This window comes from Sorex fumeus, unplaced genomic scaffold (assembly GCF_029834395.1).
Source record: "Sorex fumeus unplaced genomic scaffold, SorFum_2.1 ptg000098l, whole genome shotgun sequence".
Taxonomy (NCBI): domain Eukaryota; kingdom Metazoa; phylum Chordata; class Mammalia; order Eulipotyphla; family Soricidae; genus Sorex; species Sorex fumeus.
Window position 1 is genome coordinate 43502648 of NW_026606155.1, and position 14021 is coordinate 43516668.

Below are 14021 nucleotides of genomic sequence, written 5' to 3' on the forward strand. Positions count from 1 at the left end.
GGCAAGTGTATGCCTGGTTCATCCGAGTGCTTGGGTTTTATGGGATTCCTTCTCTGTCCTAAAACTTGAGTAATACCTGGTCTACTTAGTTTCTGACGGACTTTTGGAACCAAAATAACAGTTCTAACTGTTATCCTTTATTAAATTGACTGAACAGCCTAAAATTAAAACCCCAAAATATTCCAGAAACATCACAGAAATCAGTATCTGAAATTTCTGTTCAGACACCCTGGGGATGTAAGAAAAAACAAGAGAGAAAGATAAACTCCCCCAATCCATAAAATTTCCTCTTTTCTGCTCTTGTTTCTAAGTACACTGAGTCTAAGAACAGAAAGAAACTAAACACATTTGAAAGGACAACCCAGGCAGCTCTGAGTCCCAAGCTGAAAGCCTCCTGTTCTATCTCCTCCCTGAGAGTCCACGTATCCTCTCTCCCTCCCAGTACTCCGGTTCAGTGCTCATCTTTTTCCTTCATGCAGCAGAGAATTCCTGGGCCTGCACATGCAGTGACTTTATATGCTCTCTCCTCTCCAAGTAAAAAGAACATGAAAAATAGATTCCTTTATCTAGCAAATGTAGCCAAAGCCAGTACAGTGGGACCAGGTATGAAGCTGCTCTATTCCCAGCCTTACTCAGCAGCCTGGTCTGATACATAGAAGCAGGACTGCATGAAACCCTACACCCACTGGCACCCTACTGGGTGCCTCCACCTGCCAGGTTCACATGGATTTCATCAGGTAGGGTATTATATGCTGTAATAAACAGAAAGGGTCACTTAGTTCTTGGATAAAGCTATACAAATTCGCTTAATAGTAATAGAAATGCTAACAGAAGGGTACAGAAAACTGTTCACCATTAAACTACTAGGGGATGAAAGACTGTAGGCCACTGTTTACTCAGAAAAGTCCAACCTCTTCTTTCATTTGAACAAAAGTCATCTCCTCCCAAAATATAACAAAATTATGTTTATTGATTCCCTTGAGACCTTTTAAAATTGGCTTAACAATATTTATGCTATTACTTCCAAAATGAGAACATGACATATGCACTTTCTCTGACAATGAAACACAGACATATGGACACACTACGTTCAATGGACATTCGACTTTGAAAACCACTACATTTCCATCATATCGTACTCTCAATTGTTTCTGATATTTGGCCATTTCACAGTTTAAAAAATTACATGTGCAAATACAGGTTAATGCCATCACTGACATAAATCAGAGGTAAAATAGAGGTTGCCACAAAGCTGTAAATAAAGCAAATACTCCTAACTTTGGAAAGGATGGCTGTGTGGGGAGCTCAGGAGATGGCTCTCTGTCCTGGCAGCTGTGTCCATGAGGCATGCAGGGACTCTAGTATGCTGACATCCCTCTTAAGCTTCCCCATTTGTTCTTTCATCAAAGAAGACAGCTCATACAGGCCCAGAGGTTTCAACATCTTTCTAAAAATGCTGCGCTTACAGTTGAATCTAACAGCTTCAGCTGTATTTCCCCACTTTTTCCTTTTGGTTATAGTGTTGTTAACCTTTGTAAACATTTAAATGTACCACTAAAGTGCTTAGGTGTGCTTTAGCTGAATCATATTCAGCTCTGAGTTTGAAAGCATGTCACTCTCAGGATGCTCAATTAGTCCTGAGGATATCCATAGAGCAGAATAGGGCTGTTGGTAGGAGGCTGTTGCCTGTTAAAGTCCTTGCCTCCACCCTGGGCCAAATGCCCTACTGCTTCTCAGAGTTATGGCTATGGGTGGATCTCAGGTAAGTTAAATAACACTGCTTTCCAAAGAACTATAAATCTTTCTCCTCCAGTGAATCGATCGATATGATAAAACTACAAAAGAAAGGTCCCCAAAATTGAAGTAACATTTTGTCCCTCACTCCCAAATTTGACTCCTATGGGCATCCCTGCATCAATATACAAAACAAAAAAATCAATTCTTCTTTTCAGATGTGGGACATAGTTACATCTTATCTTGAACCCCCTTATTTTAACTTCTTTCCATTATAGGCAGGAAGGTGCTCCCAGATGGTAAGTGGAGCAGGTCCTCGGGGCTGCCTGCACTATTCTCTTTCCCACCTCAGTTCTCCGAGTAGAACTGAGTTCTGTGAATTCAGGTAGGCCTAATTCAGGTGGCAAGGGACAGAATTAAACAGGGACAATTCTTATATGAAAGAAACAAGTAACTGCACTAGAAATGGAAAAGGTAAGAATTTTTAAGAATGTGCATCATGTATTGCCAACAATGGTGCTCCTATTGGATTCCAAGGCCCAGAGGTCTCAACATCTTTCTAAAAATGTTAGGACACCAAGCACACACGTTGAGATAATTAGCCTTATCACTTTAAGACTAAACTTGTCCATGAATGTGGAGTGACAATAGAGTTAGGTATAGCAAATGTTTTTTGCAAATACAGTTGAATGTTTTGTTGCAGAAAATTACCTTGAAGAAGTTAAAATGCAGATTTTTTTCATCATGTTGTTGATGTAAAATGTCAGTTCTGCAGCTTACCAGAGAGCATAAAATATTGTCACAAAGTGGATTCCACTTTTGTTTGGCAGGAATGGTTGTACCAATGCCTATGTGTAAGAGGCCTTATGAAGATCTTGTGGAAAAACATCCGAAATACTGATGTTCTGAAAATGATGAAAATCCAGGGGTCCACGATTGAAATCACAGAGAAAAAACGTAAGGCAAGGAGGTCGTCTGATTCATTATAAGCTTCACTTTTCTCAGCGTCAACTTTAAATGCTCCATAGTAAGCACGATACTGTAGAAAGAAAAAATGTTCATTATAATATGAAAATAGTTCATGATAGTGATAAATTCACTTTACTTAGGAAACATCCCTTTTCTCTAAGAATAAGGCAGCTCCTCTTGAAAGAATTATTTTTTGATAAACTTAGGAGCAGCTAAAACTGACGCAGATGAGGGTTGCAAGAGAGGTGTCTGAACGGTTCCGGGCACACATGGAAGGTCATGGAAGTGGGGTGCTCCAGAGAGACCCAGAAGAATGTCCCAAAGTTTGTCTTAATCTGCTGTGAAGCTGCAGGGCTGGAGCTCCCCACTCCCATCCAGCCATGAAGGGGAATAGCTGAAATAGGAAAAAAGCAGTTTGCAGACTCCTTCTACTGATATAAAAACAGATTCTCTTTCCATAGACTGTTATGTTTCACTCTCTTTCTTACTCCTTCTTCCTATTATCATCTAATATTACTACATAAGTATAAGTCCCTCCTTTGGAATGTTATATGTATTAAGATGTCAATGAAACAGAAGTTTTTCATCAAGGTGTAGGGGACTGGAAACATTCCAATGAAAAGCCAGATTTGCAAAAATGATATGTTAAATTCACCTAGGTTATTCTTCCTATTCTTTTTAGTGGTTGGCTCCCTTTGTTTGGACTAGGGAAAGGGAGAGAGAGAGAGAGAGAGACAAACAGCAGTCAAACAGAGAATTAAGTCTAGGTGTCTATGCCCAGCCATTTCTATTGTCTTGATCTTCTCCTGAGATCACTACATTTCCTCACAGCACCATCCATGGCAGGAAGCCATTAAATCAACACTATCTAGACCTGCACTACCACTTTCTCCCATGCTATTAAGCCAGCCACTTTTTCTTGATTATATTATATTCCATGTGCTATTGAGATTCAAAACCATACTGGGACAAGTGGAATCTAGTGAGACAGATAATTTGTAAACAAAGCATTTGTTTAAGAGTGCACAGAATAAGTGCACAGATTAGGGCAATCAAGGAAGATCTCTTGGAGAAGGCATACTTTCCCATGTTTCCTTATATTTCTATTTTATTTTCTATATTATTTCATTTATATTTCATTTTATTTCAGCATATTTGCTGCTTCTACCACATGCATTTAGAAAAGCATATTCTCTGGAAACCGTTATTATCATAGCTTAGTGATGACTAATGTCTACCTAGGACTACTTTTTCCAGAATCTTTCCTGACAATTTTTACTTTATTAATTTCAGCCTCATAAAAGTTCTGTAGAATACAGTCATTACCTCTATATTATAGATATAGACACTGACTACATGTCCCAAGTCCTATCTCCTATCAAGATTCAACTCAATCAGTACCCCTTTCATATGGAATGTAATGTTTTCCCTTTCAGGAAGCCTCTCTTGTGTAGCAACTTAGCATATCAGCTTTAGAGTTCAACTGTCTGAGTATGATTGAATCCCCTTATTGGAGTTAGATTTAAATGATGCTGTGAGTATTGACAAAGGTCCTAGCATATCATTAGCATGTAACACAATAATTAGCTATTATCATTGTATCGGTTAGGAGGAACTCCTTCTAACCTCCCTTATGGGTTAATCCTCCTTTCCATCCCTGCTGTTATAATATATGTGGACAGAGGTGATGCTGTCTTTATTTTTTTTATCTCCCCCAGAAATTGCAGTCTTGAATGCTTTAGGGATCAGATATGTGCTGGATGGATAAATGGATGACAAAACGCTTTACACTTAACTAGATTTCAAAAGCTTTTTATGAGCTTGTCTTTACATTTGTTCCCTTTTTTCCTCCTCAAAGGATAAGGGTAGTAAATTATAATTCTAATTATTTGAAAGTGCTTGACTGATTGGAATCTGATTAAGTAAATGAAACTTAAATGGTTCTAAAAATTTTTTAGGGTTTTTTGGGGACCACATGCAGCTGTGCTCTGGGCTTACTTCCAGAGTTGCACTTGAGATCACATCTGGCATGACTTAGGGGGCCATTTGGGGTGCTGGAGAGCAAACCTGAGTTGACCCGAATCCAGGTTGACCACAAGCCAGACAAGCACCTTTTTTGTTGTACTGTCTCTCCAGACCCCAAATGAACCTTTTTGTTCTATAAAGCACTTACTCCTGTGAAGTCTATTACATTTTATTAGACTATTTGTATTTTCAAGCTACTTGATTTGTCTTGGAAGTCTTTTAAATGTCTTATATCTTAATATATTTATTTGTTTGAATTTACTAAAAATATTATAATAATGTATAATCCACAATATTATCAATGGATATATTCTATTAATTTACACAAATTATTTTGAATACAATTTAGACCTTTGAAGAAACTTATCAATAGTATTTTCTAGAATACACTTTATAAATTGCTTCTGTTCAGAGATGGCTAGAATAAGGAATAATTGCAGAATGAAAACCTGACATATTTAAAGGAGATTTCAATTTACATGGAATTTAACCCTTTGTTGGATTTTAAAGTCTCCCCCAAAATGTTGGGCTGGAGCAATAGCACAATGGGTAGGGCATTTGCCTTGCACGCAGCCGACCTGGCCGACCCGGGTTCGATTTCTCTGCCCCTCTCAGAGAGCTCGGCAAGCTACCGAGAGTATTTCACCCGCACGGCAAAGCCTGGCAAGCTACCCATGACGTATTTGATAATGCCAAAAACAATAACAACAAGTCTCACAATGGAGATGTTACTGGACCCGCTCGAGCAAATCAATGAACAATGGGAGGACAGTGTAGTGCTACAGTGCCCCAAAATGTTACTGTGATCTATCTACCTCCTCGAGATGTGCTTTTCTTGGCTGGGCATCCCAGCTACTGTCCTTGATTTTCGTTCACTCTTCTCCTTAGTTCCTTCATCACTATGCCCTAGAAAATCTGTTTTTCTTTTCCTTTAAATCCACTTATGACCCTTTACCTCTGAGCTAGTCTCTTGCTCACCATTCCAGGCTTTGGCAGCTGCCTGTGGAAGGAACATCCAACAAAAGGAAGCTCACACAGGCACTGAGTTTTCTGCTGGACATCCTCTCCCACTTTTCTGACTTATGTGGGTTCTGATTTGCGCCATTACGCAAGTTTGTACTTGTCCCCACTGGCTAAGAATCCTCTATTATATCTAATCTATACATAAAAACCCATCATCCATTCCTCCCGTCTCTGCCCATCTCCAAAACATTTTGTGGCTGTTTAAAGTAAATTTTGATGATTATATATGTATTAGAGAAAGTGCTTCAACTTGTATTCCCTATACTTTTTTCCTACTGTGTCAAATTGGAAATTTGGAAATCTAACCTAGTTAAGTATCTTGCTTTAATCAGTGTGAGAGCACTGTAGCACTGTCCTCCTGTTGCTCATTGATTTGCTCGAGCGGGCACCAGTAACGTCTTCATTGTGAGACTTGTTACCAGTTTTGGCATGTTGAATACTCCACGGGGAGCTTTCCAGGCTCTACTGTGCGGGCGGGATACTCTCAGGAATCAAACCCAGGTTGGCCGTGTGCAAGGCAAACTCCCTACCTGCTGTGCTATAGCTCCAGACCATCAGTATGATAGAAGATTTGAATTTAAAAAATAATCACACTCAAAGAAATTTTTAATGGAGCTGATGAAACAATATTTATTCTAAGATGCTTTTCAAAATCTGCCCTCTTCCACAAGACACAGCTTTAATTTTCCCAGTCCCCAGATCAATACCTTAGAACAGTAATTTTCAGAGTGGAGCTCTCCAGAATCCTTTTAGAGTGTCCACAGGTTCAAAGTTATTTTTATGAAGCAATGTTTCTCAGATTTTCTATTTTCATCCTCTTCTATGTAAGTTTACAATGCACTTTATGGAGGCAACTTGAGTGTGATAACAATAACAACTCCCCTGACTGACAGAGTATGTGCTTATATATCCTTCTTTATGATTTCAAGATCTTTCTATGGTAATAGGTTTAGGATATACATGTGTATTTTTAAGAATATGTTCTCATATTCTGAGCATTTCCCCTATTTTTTCCCCTTTATTTTATTTTATTTTTTTTAAAGTTGTAGATTTACAATTTTTTGTGCTTTGGTTTCAATTATACAATGATCAGATACCCATCCCTCCACCAGTGCCCATTTTCCACCACCATGGATAATATCCCTCCCACCCCCATCCCCCCATCCCCCCGTCTCTGTGGCAGGGCAATCCCCTGTGTTCTCTCTCTCCTTTTGGGTGTTGTGGTCTGCAAAAGAGGCATTGAGTGGCAAACATGTTCAGTCCATAGTCTACTTTCGACATGCATCTCCCCTCCTGGGAGGATCCTCCAAACATCCTTTATTTGGTGCTCCCTTCTCTATCTGAATAGCCCTTTCCTCTAGGATACCCGGCTGGCCTCTAAGTTATGGAGTAATCCTCCTGGTGCTGATCTCAGCTATTCTTGGGTATTAATCTCATACTTTGTTACTTTATATCCCCCAGATGAATGCAATCTTTCTATGTCTATCCCTCTCTTTCTGACTCATTTCGCTTAGCATGATACTTTCCATATTGTACCACTTGTATGTAAATTTCATGACTTCATCTTTTCTAAGAGCTACATAGTACTCCATTGTGTAGATGTACCAAAGTTTCTTTAACCAGTCATCTGTTCTTGGGCATTCAGGTTTCTTCCAGTTTCTGGCTATTGTAAAGAGGGCTGCAATGAACAAACAAGTGCAGATGTCACTTCGACTATACATTTTTGCCTCTCTGGGATATATTCCCAGGAGTGGTATTGCTGGGTCAAATGGGAGCTCAATTTCTAATTTTTTGAGAATCGTCCATACTGTTTTCCAGAAGGGCTGAACCAGTGGACATTCCCACCAACAGTGAAGGAGTGTCCCTTTCTCGCCACATCCACGCCAGCATCGGTTGCTTTTGTTCTTTTGAATGTGGGCCAGTCTCTGAGGTGTGAGATGGCATTTCCCCTATTTTGTCTGAAGTCATCTCTGTAACTTTATTATCATTAGCTAAATAATTTTGAAATCTGAAACTTTACCTGCAGAAACTTACAAAGCTCTCCCATAGTTATTATGCAGAATCCAATATCAATGCATGTAGTTGTTATCTGCATTGGTCACAGCATGGGTAAGGAAACTCTATTACTTTGGAGAAGGGGTTTATAAATTTTCAGTAAAGGTCAGACAGCAACTATTTTAGGTTTTATGAGCCAACACAAAATGAGTGAATATTTGTTAAGAACTATAACAGGAGCAAAAATACATTCTATGTAAAACACAAGAAGTAACTATATTTCATTAGTTTTTCAATAATGTTTTAAATTCTTATACATTTAGAATATTAATTTTTATTGATAAATTCTGATAGATATAATCCAAGTAAGTTAAAGCTCCAGGATCCTTAATAGTTTTTAAAACTAAAAAAATAGTTCTTAGACTAAAACAAATTTGGTAGTCACTACATTAAATCACCACACTCTCTCTTTTGAGATCATAATTTTCATAATTTTCTACTTTTACAGGCAATAATAATACATAAAAGTTACAAGCAGTAATGCTAATTTTTGAGATCAGTGACTTAGATAGGCTCCTTATAGATGCTCACTGGGTATTTTATCTTTGTTTTAAAAAACAGGGGAAAAGTTGGAAGAGATAAACAGGCCACTATCATAGTGGTAGTATGACGCCTTATCTGAGCACAGGTCACACACTGAAAGCCTTATCTTCTCTAGGAGAGAATATATCTTGGGGAAAATGCTGCCTGCATTGCACACCTTTTTGTAATTCATGTCCTTCAATTCTCACAATCTCTTATGCGTTATTAAATTTCTTTTAGTGTGTTTTAGTGTGAACACATACTGTGTTCTTTCTTTTGTATATTGCTGCTTTCTACATTACTCTTATAAAAATATTTAATATCAGGACATGACATCTATATTTTGGCTTTGTTTGCATTTATCTCAGTATTGATAAGTAAAGCTGTTAATGTAGAAAACAAAAAAAAATGTAGAAAACAAAAAAAAATCTATAAATGTTTTCTGTAAATATTTTTGGTTTTATTGGTCAAAGGGAAATGGATATTTGATAGATAGACACTAAGAGAAAAAACGTGATTTTTATTAATGGATTCCAAATTATAATTATTGAATCCAATTTTTAGTCCATTTTTTTTTTTTTGCTTTTTGGGCCACACCTGGTGATGCACAGGGGTTACTCCTGGCTCTGCACTCAGTAATTACCCCTGGTGGTGCTCTGGGGACCATATGGGATGCTGGGAATCGAACCTGGGTCAGCTGTATGCAAGGCAAACGCCCTACCCGCTATGCTATTGCTCCAGCCCCACTAATTTTCTTTATATATATATATATATATGTATATATATATATATCTGTCTAAGGAAAGGAATGAAAGTCTTCCCTTTGGAACAGTATTTGACTTAACAGACGATAGAAGTACACTTAGCCTATCATCAAATTGATTGTGAACATTCATCTGTAAAAACTGTCCTTAACTTTACAGTTGTGTTTGTATTTTGGGGCCATGCCAGTCAGTGCTCAGGGCTTACTCCTAGCACTGCTTCCAGAGTTAACTCCTGGAGGACTCCTGGGATCATACAGGGCACTAGGGACCAAACCCAGGTTGGCCTCATGCAAGGAAAACACCCTACCTGCTGTACTATCTCTTCAGCCTCTCCTCAGTTTTTTATTAACCATATATTCAGTATTCATGTGGTAGTCATTTGGTAGCCATGTGTAGCTGATGGCTGTTATATTGGAATATTCAGATTTGAACTAGTTTTATTATGCAATGGTTCATTGAATATAGAATACAAAGTTTAGGAAATTAAAGATACTCACTTTATACATAATATTGATTAGTTTTTCAAAAGAAGTTGCCATACTCATTAATTGTCAATGGTTGCTATTTTCTCAGTGGTATTTCCATAACACTTTATAGTACATTGGATGTTAAGGATATTTATTGTGGTTAATTCACTACATGGGCTGGAGTGATAGCACAGCGGGTAGGGCATTTGCCTTGCACATGCCCTACCCGGCCAACCCGTGTTCGATTCCTCCACCCCTCTAGGAGATCCTGGCAAGATTTCAAGAGTATCTCACCCGCATGGCAAAGCCTGGCAAGTTACCCATGACATATTCAATATGCCAAACACAGTAACAAGACTCACAATGGAGACGTTACTGAGCCCGCTCAAGCAAATCGATGAACAACAGGAGGATAGTGCTACAATGCTAACTCTACAGTTAGATAAAAACTGCAGGACAGATTTGCCCTGTGCATTGTGATGTCCCAACTCTAACTTTAGAGTGTGGCTCTCCAAATGTGGTCATCAGCTTCCACCTAACCTGGGCACCTGTGAAAGAATTACTATAAAAAAAATCAGATTTGGAAACTGCAGGGAATTGAGCATAGTCATCTTTTTTAAAAGTCTGGTGAACGACTGAGAATGCTCAAGTTTGAGAACCATTGTTTAATATGGATGTCTATATCCATATTTATATACTATGTAGGAGTGGATTTATTTGCTGTAGGAAAGAGTTCTGATCCTAACTTCACAGACAACTCTTTCCCCACAAATTAAGAGTTATTTTTTGTTTGTCCTGGGAAAGCAACATCACTAACGTCAACCCTGCATAAGAAAATAAGTAACCTTGCTATTTACAGGAGTGTCAGAACTCCAAAGACGCTCTGTGGACAATGAACTTATTCAAACTTTGTTGTTCAAGTTGAACCAATAACCTGGGGTTGGGGAGTGAGGGACAGGGGCAGGAGCAATGATGAAAAAGTACCTTAAATCTCAGTTCCTCTTTGGCGTCTTGGCTGGGAGTCCAGGAGCAAAGAGCTTCAAAAGCACCAGGGTTTTCAAAACCCCACTACCAACCAACACCCTCATCAGTTCATTAAAACCCAAGATGATGACATTCCTATCACCTAACTTGCCAAAACAGCAACAAAACCTGCCAAGACACCTTCTATGGGGACGGAGAGATACACATGGGTCTCCGCAACATCACCAGTCCACCGCAGCCGTCCGCAAAGCAGGGCCCACTACTTCTCCCCAGTCTAGTTCAAACCTACGAGTTTAGGTTAGTCACTCCCCTCTAGAAATCTCCGTGCAAGAGGATCCCTTTGCTCATTCCCTCTGCACACTTGCCTCTGAGAGCGGAAATCTCAGATGCCACACATCCATTTCTGAAGGCACAGAAATTACTGTCCAGTCTGCTGAAATTGCAAAAAAACACGCTATCATCAGCCGACTAGTACTGCCCAGAGGAACGAAATCTGTTCCCTACTATTCTAAGATACAAAAATAATCACCCAGAGACCTTCCCAAGGGCAGGCAGACAGAGGGACACTGTCACCTTGAGACATTTTGCCCTTCCTCTCCAGGGTTTCCTTTTCCTCTCTCAATAGTTGGGGGTTCTAACTCCTCCAGTCTGGGGAAGTGAACCTGATCTGCCGAGCTCAGCTCAGGCATACGCTCTCCAGCGCAGGGGTGGGCAGCTCCCTTAGGCGCTAGGAGGGTCCACATTCTCCCTCCCCTCCTCACCCCAACGGCGGCGGTGCCGCCGCGCACCGTTCCCCACCCCTATCGCCCCTTGGTCCCGAGCCACTCACAACTAAAGGCAGCGAGCACATGGTGAAGAGCACCGTCATGAGCCCCAGCAACAGGAGGTGGTCCAGCTCCTCCAGGGGCTTGGCCGCAGCGGGCTCCGCCGGGTCCTTGGCGCAGCCGCGCGGGCGCCGCCGCAGCCGCCGGTGCATGGCGTAGAGGTTGCGCATGGCGCTCAGGTTGCACAGTACGATGGCGAGGATGAGCAGCGCCATGAGGCTGGCGTAGAGCACCGAGTAGCCCAGCACCGAAGGCGATCGCTCCTCGTGGACCATCTGGAAGAAGCACCAGGTGCCGGGGCAGTGCTGCACGAACTTCCCGAAACCCACTAAGGGCAGCGCGCAGAAAGCCAAGCAGAAAGCGCCCACCGCGGGCGCCACCAGCGCGCCCCGGCGCAAAGTGATGTGCCGTCGGTAGAAGAAAGGATACCCGAGCGAGAGCCAGCACTCCAGGGCCATGGCCAGCAGCTGCATCGTGGAGGCAAGCCCGAAGAAGGTCATGAAGAAGGCGAAGGTTTGGCACAGGGAGCTCTCGGCGCCGCTGGGCGCCAGCCCCCGCAGGCTGCGGTTCTGCGCGTACGAGACCAGCACGAAGGGGCTCACGAGTGACTTGCCCAGCAGGTCGGTGACCGTTAGGCCCCACACCAGCACGTAGAAGACTGAAGGCGACCGGCGCTTGGAGCGCGGCGGGCACGACCCCAGTCCCGAGCGCGCCAGCAGCCCCAGCGCTAACAGGTTGCCCAGGAGGCCCGTGCTGAACAGCACGCAGCTCATGGTCGCCGTGTTGCCATTCTTCACCTGGGTAAAATTATGACACTGGTGAAGCGACGGTCTCATGGCGAGGCGACGCGGCGGAGCCGGAGGGAAGGCCAGGAGGCTGCAGAGGGGACGCCCCGGGCCGCTCCTCCTCGCAGGCCTCCGGGTGGTGAGGCTGCGCCCCAGAGGAAACTCCGCGGATCTCTGGGTGTTCCGGACAGCTGGCGCTTCCTATTTAAATTCTCGGGTCACACCCCTCCTCTAGGGGCGGGATCCTACCCCGCAGCTAACTCGTGCAGGCTTTGCAGAGTTGTGTTGAGCTGGCCTGCAGTGCTCCTGGAGCCTGGGGGAGACAAACATCCGGTCCAGAATCAGAGCAACCCAGGCCAGCCCTGCATTTGAGGCAAGAGAATGAGAAACTAGTAGCCACTACGGAGGAGTGAGTATGAGGAGGTGATGATGGGACTGTGATGGTGGTGGAACTTTGGGAGTGGACAAGAGAACACAAATGCACCACAGCAGGGAGACCTAGAAGGCGCCACCAATTTTTTTTTTCTTTTTGGGTCACACCCGGTGATGCACAAGGGTTACTCCTGGCTTTGTTCTCAGGAATACTCCTGGCAGTGCTCAGGGGACCATATGGGATGCTGGGGATGGAACCTGGGTCCTCTGCGTGCAAGGCAAATGCCCTACCCGCTGTACTATCACTCCAGCCCCAGCCTCCACCTTTTTGAAGGTTGAAATTAATGTATTTAGAAGGGGGTAGGTGTAACTGATATTGCATGCCACTTAAGTCTAACATAGAATTGTTTTCCTTGGGACCTGAAAGATGGTGCAGCAGTTAAGAGAGAGGGACTCATGAGTTCAGCCCCAGGCATTGCATCAGCGAGTAGTCCCTGTTCACAGCCAAGAGCCACCCAAGCACTTCTTGGTATGGTTTACCCAGAAAACAAAAGCAGATTTTTTTCTAGACTGAAACAGGTATGGTTATCTTAATTGCACACACCAAGAAGAATGAAGCCTTGGACGGTTAGGTGATCTCACAGAGCGAGTATTCAAACCCTTGAGAGACGAGAGTATTCAAACCCTTTGAGAGACGTTGGCCAGATTTCAGGAAAGGCGTTCCAAGAAAACCAAGAAAAGATGCTATTGGCTTGGGCCTCATGGCTTACAGAGTGTTTATAGGGTGTAAACCACTGAATATTGTCACCAGCTAGAGCTGGGTTCATGGTCTGGATTCATTGCTTACTAAAGAAGTAACCTAGCCAGGCTGTGACAGGGGGATGAAGAGCAGGTTCAAAGGAAGTACTCAGTGCAGTTTGTCACGATTCTTGAGCTTTTAGGAAGGATGCTTAAGTGGCTGGTGTTCAATTGCCAGTTTTTAGAATAGATCTGGAAACCAGAAAATATTAGCAATAATTTGTTTTTCAACTCTGACTGCTAGAAAACATTTCTCCCCTTTTGACCTTTAACTTGGCTCCATCAAGAGGCAAGAGAGTTTTCTGCTTTGCTTTATTTCTTGTGTAGCAACTTGAGACCCTGGGAGAAAAATTGGCATTGAGTCTGGAAATTGGGTGGGACAACCAGGGCCTATTAAAGTGATCAAGTAGATAATGCCGTGGTGTTAGGCTTAGTGCCTAACAGATGACAAACTCAGGGAGTGGGGTGGGCAAAACTCTTGAGTTTTAGTTATGAAAGTCTTAAGCAGAGCCAGAGTCTCGTCTCTTCAGACAGAAAGCTTGGCCAGTAATTAAGTTTATGGATGGAGACAAAAAGTTCACTCTTTGGAATTAGACAATTCTAAACAACACCACTAGTTGTTTATACATCTCTCTAAATGTACCCTCATAAATAGAATATGAAACTCATACCAATCTCATAGAGCTATTATGGAAACAG

At 42.2% G+C, this 14021-nt stretch overlaps 1 protein-coding gene across 1 annotated transcript; it reads right to left on the reverse strand.

The window, feature by feature from the left end:
* Window positions 1-2410: 2410 nt before the first annotated feature.
* Window positions 2411-12213, reverse strand: PTGDR (prostaglandin D2 receptor). Its single transcript, XM_056134397.1, has 2 exons — window positions 11373-12213; window positions 2411-2773 (listed from the first exon to the last, which is right to left on the reverse strand). The coding sequence occupies exons 1-2, from the start codon at window positions 12201-12203 to the stop codon at window positions 2534-2536; spliced, it is 1071 nt and encodes a 356-aa protein (XP_055990372.1). The 5' UTR covers window positions 12204-12213; the 3' UTR covers window positions 2411-2533.
* Window positions 12214-14021: the final 1808 nt, after the last annotated feature.

Bases quoted from the DNA above. Each gene is read 5' to 3' on its own strand.
- PTGDR (XM_056134397.1), bottom strand. From the start codon at position 12,203: ATGAGACCGTCGCTTCACCAGTGTCATAATTTTACCCAGGTGAAGAAT. The intron at 2,774-11,372 runs GTGAGTGGCTCG...TTCTTTCTACAG, and splicing joins TGTGCTCGCTGCCTTTAGTT to TATCGTGCTTACTATGGAGC.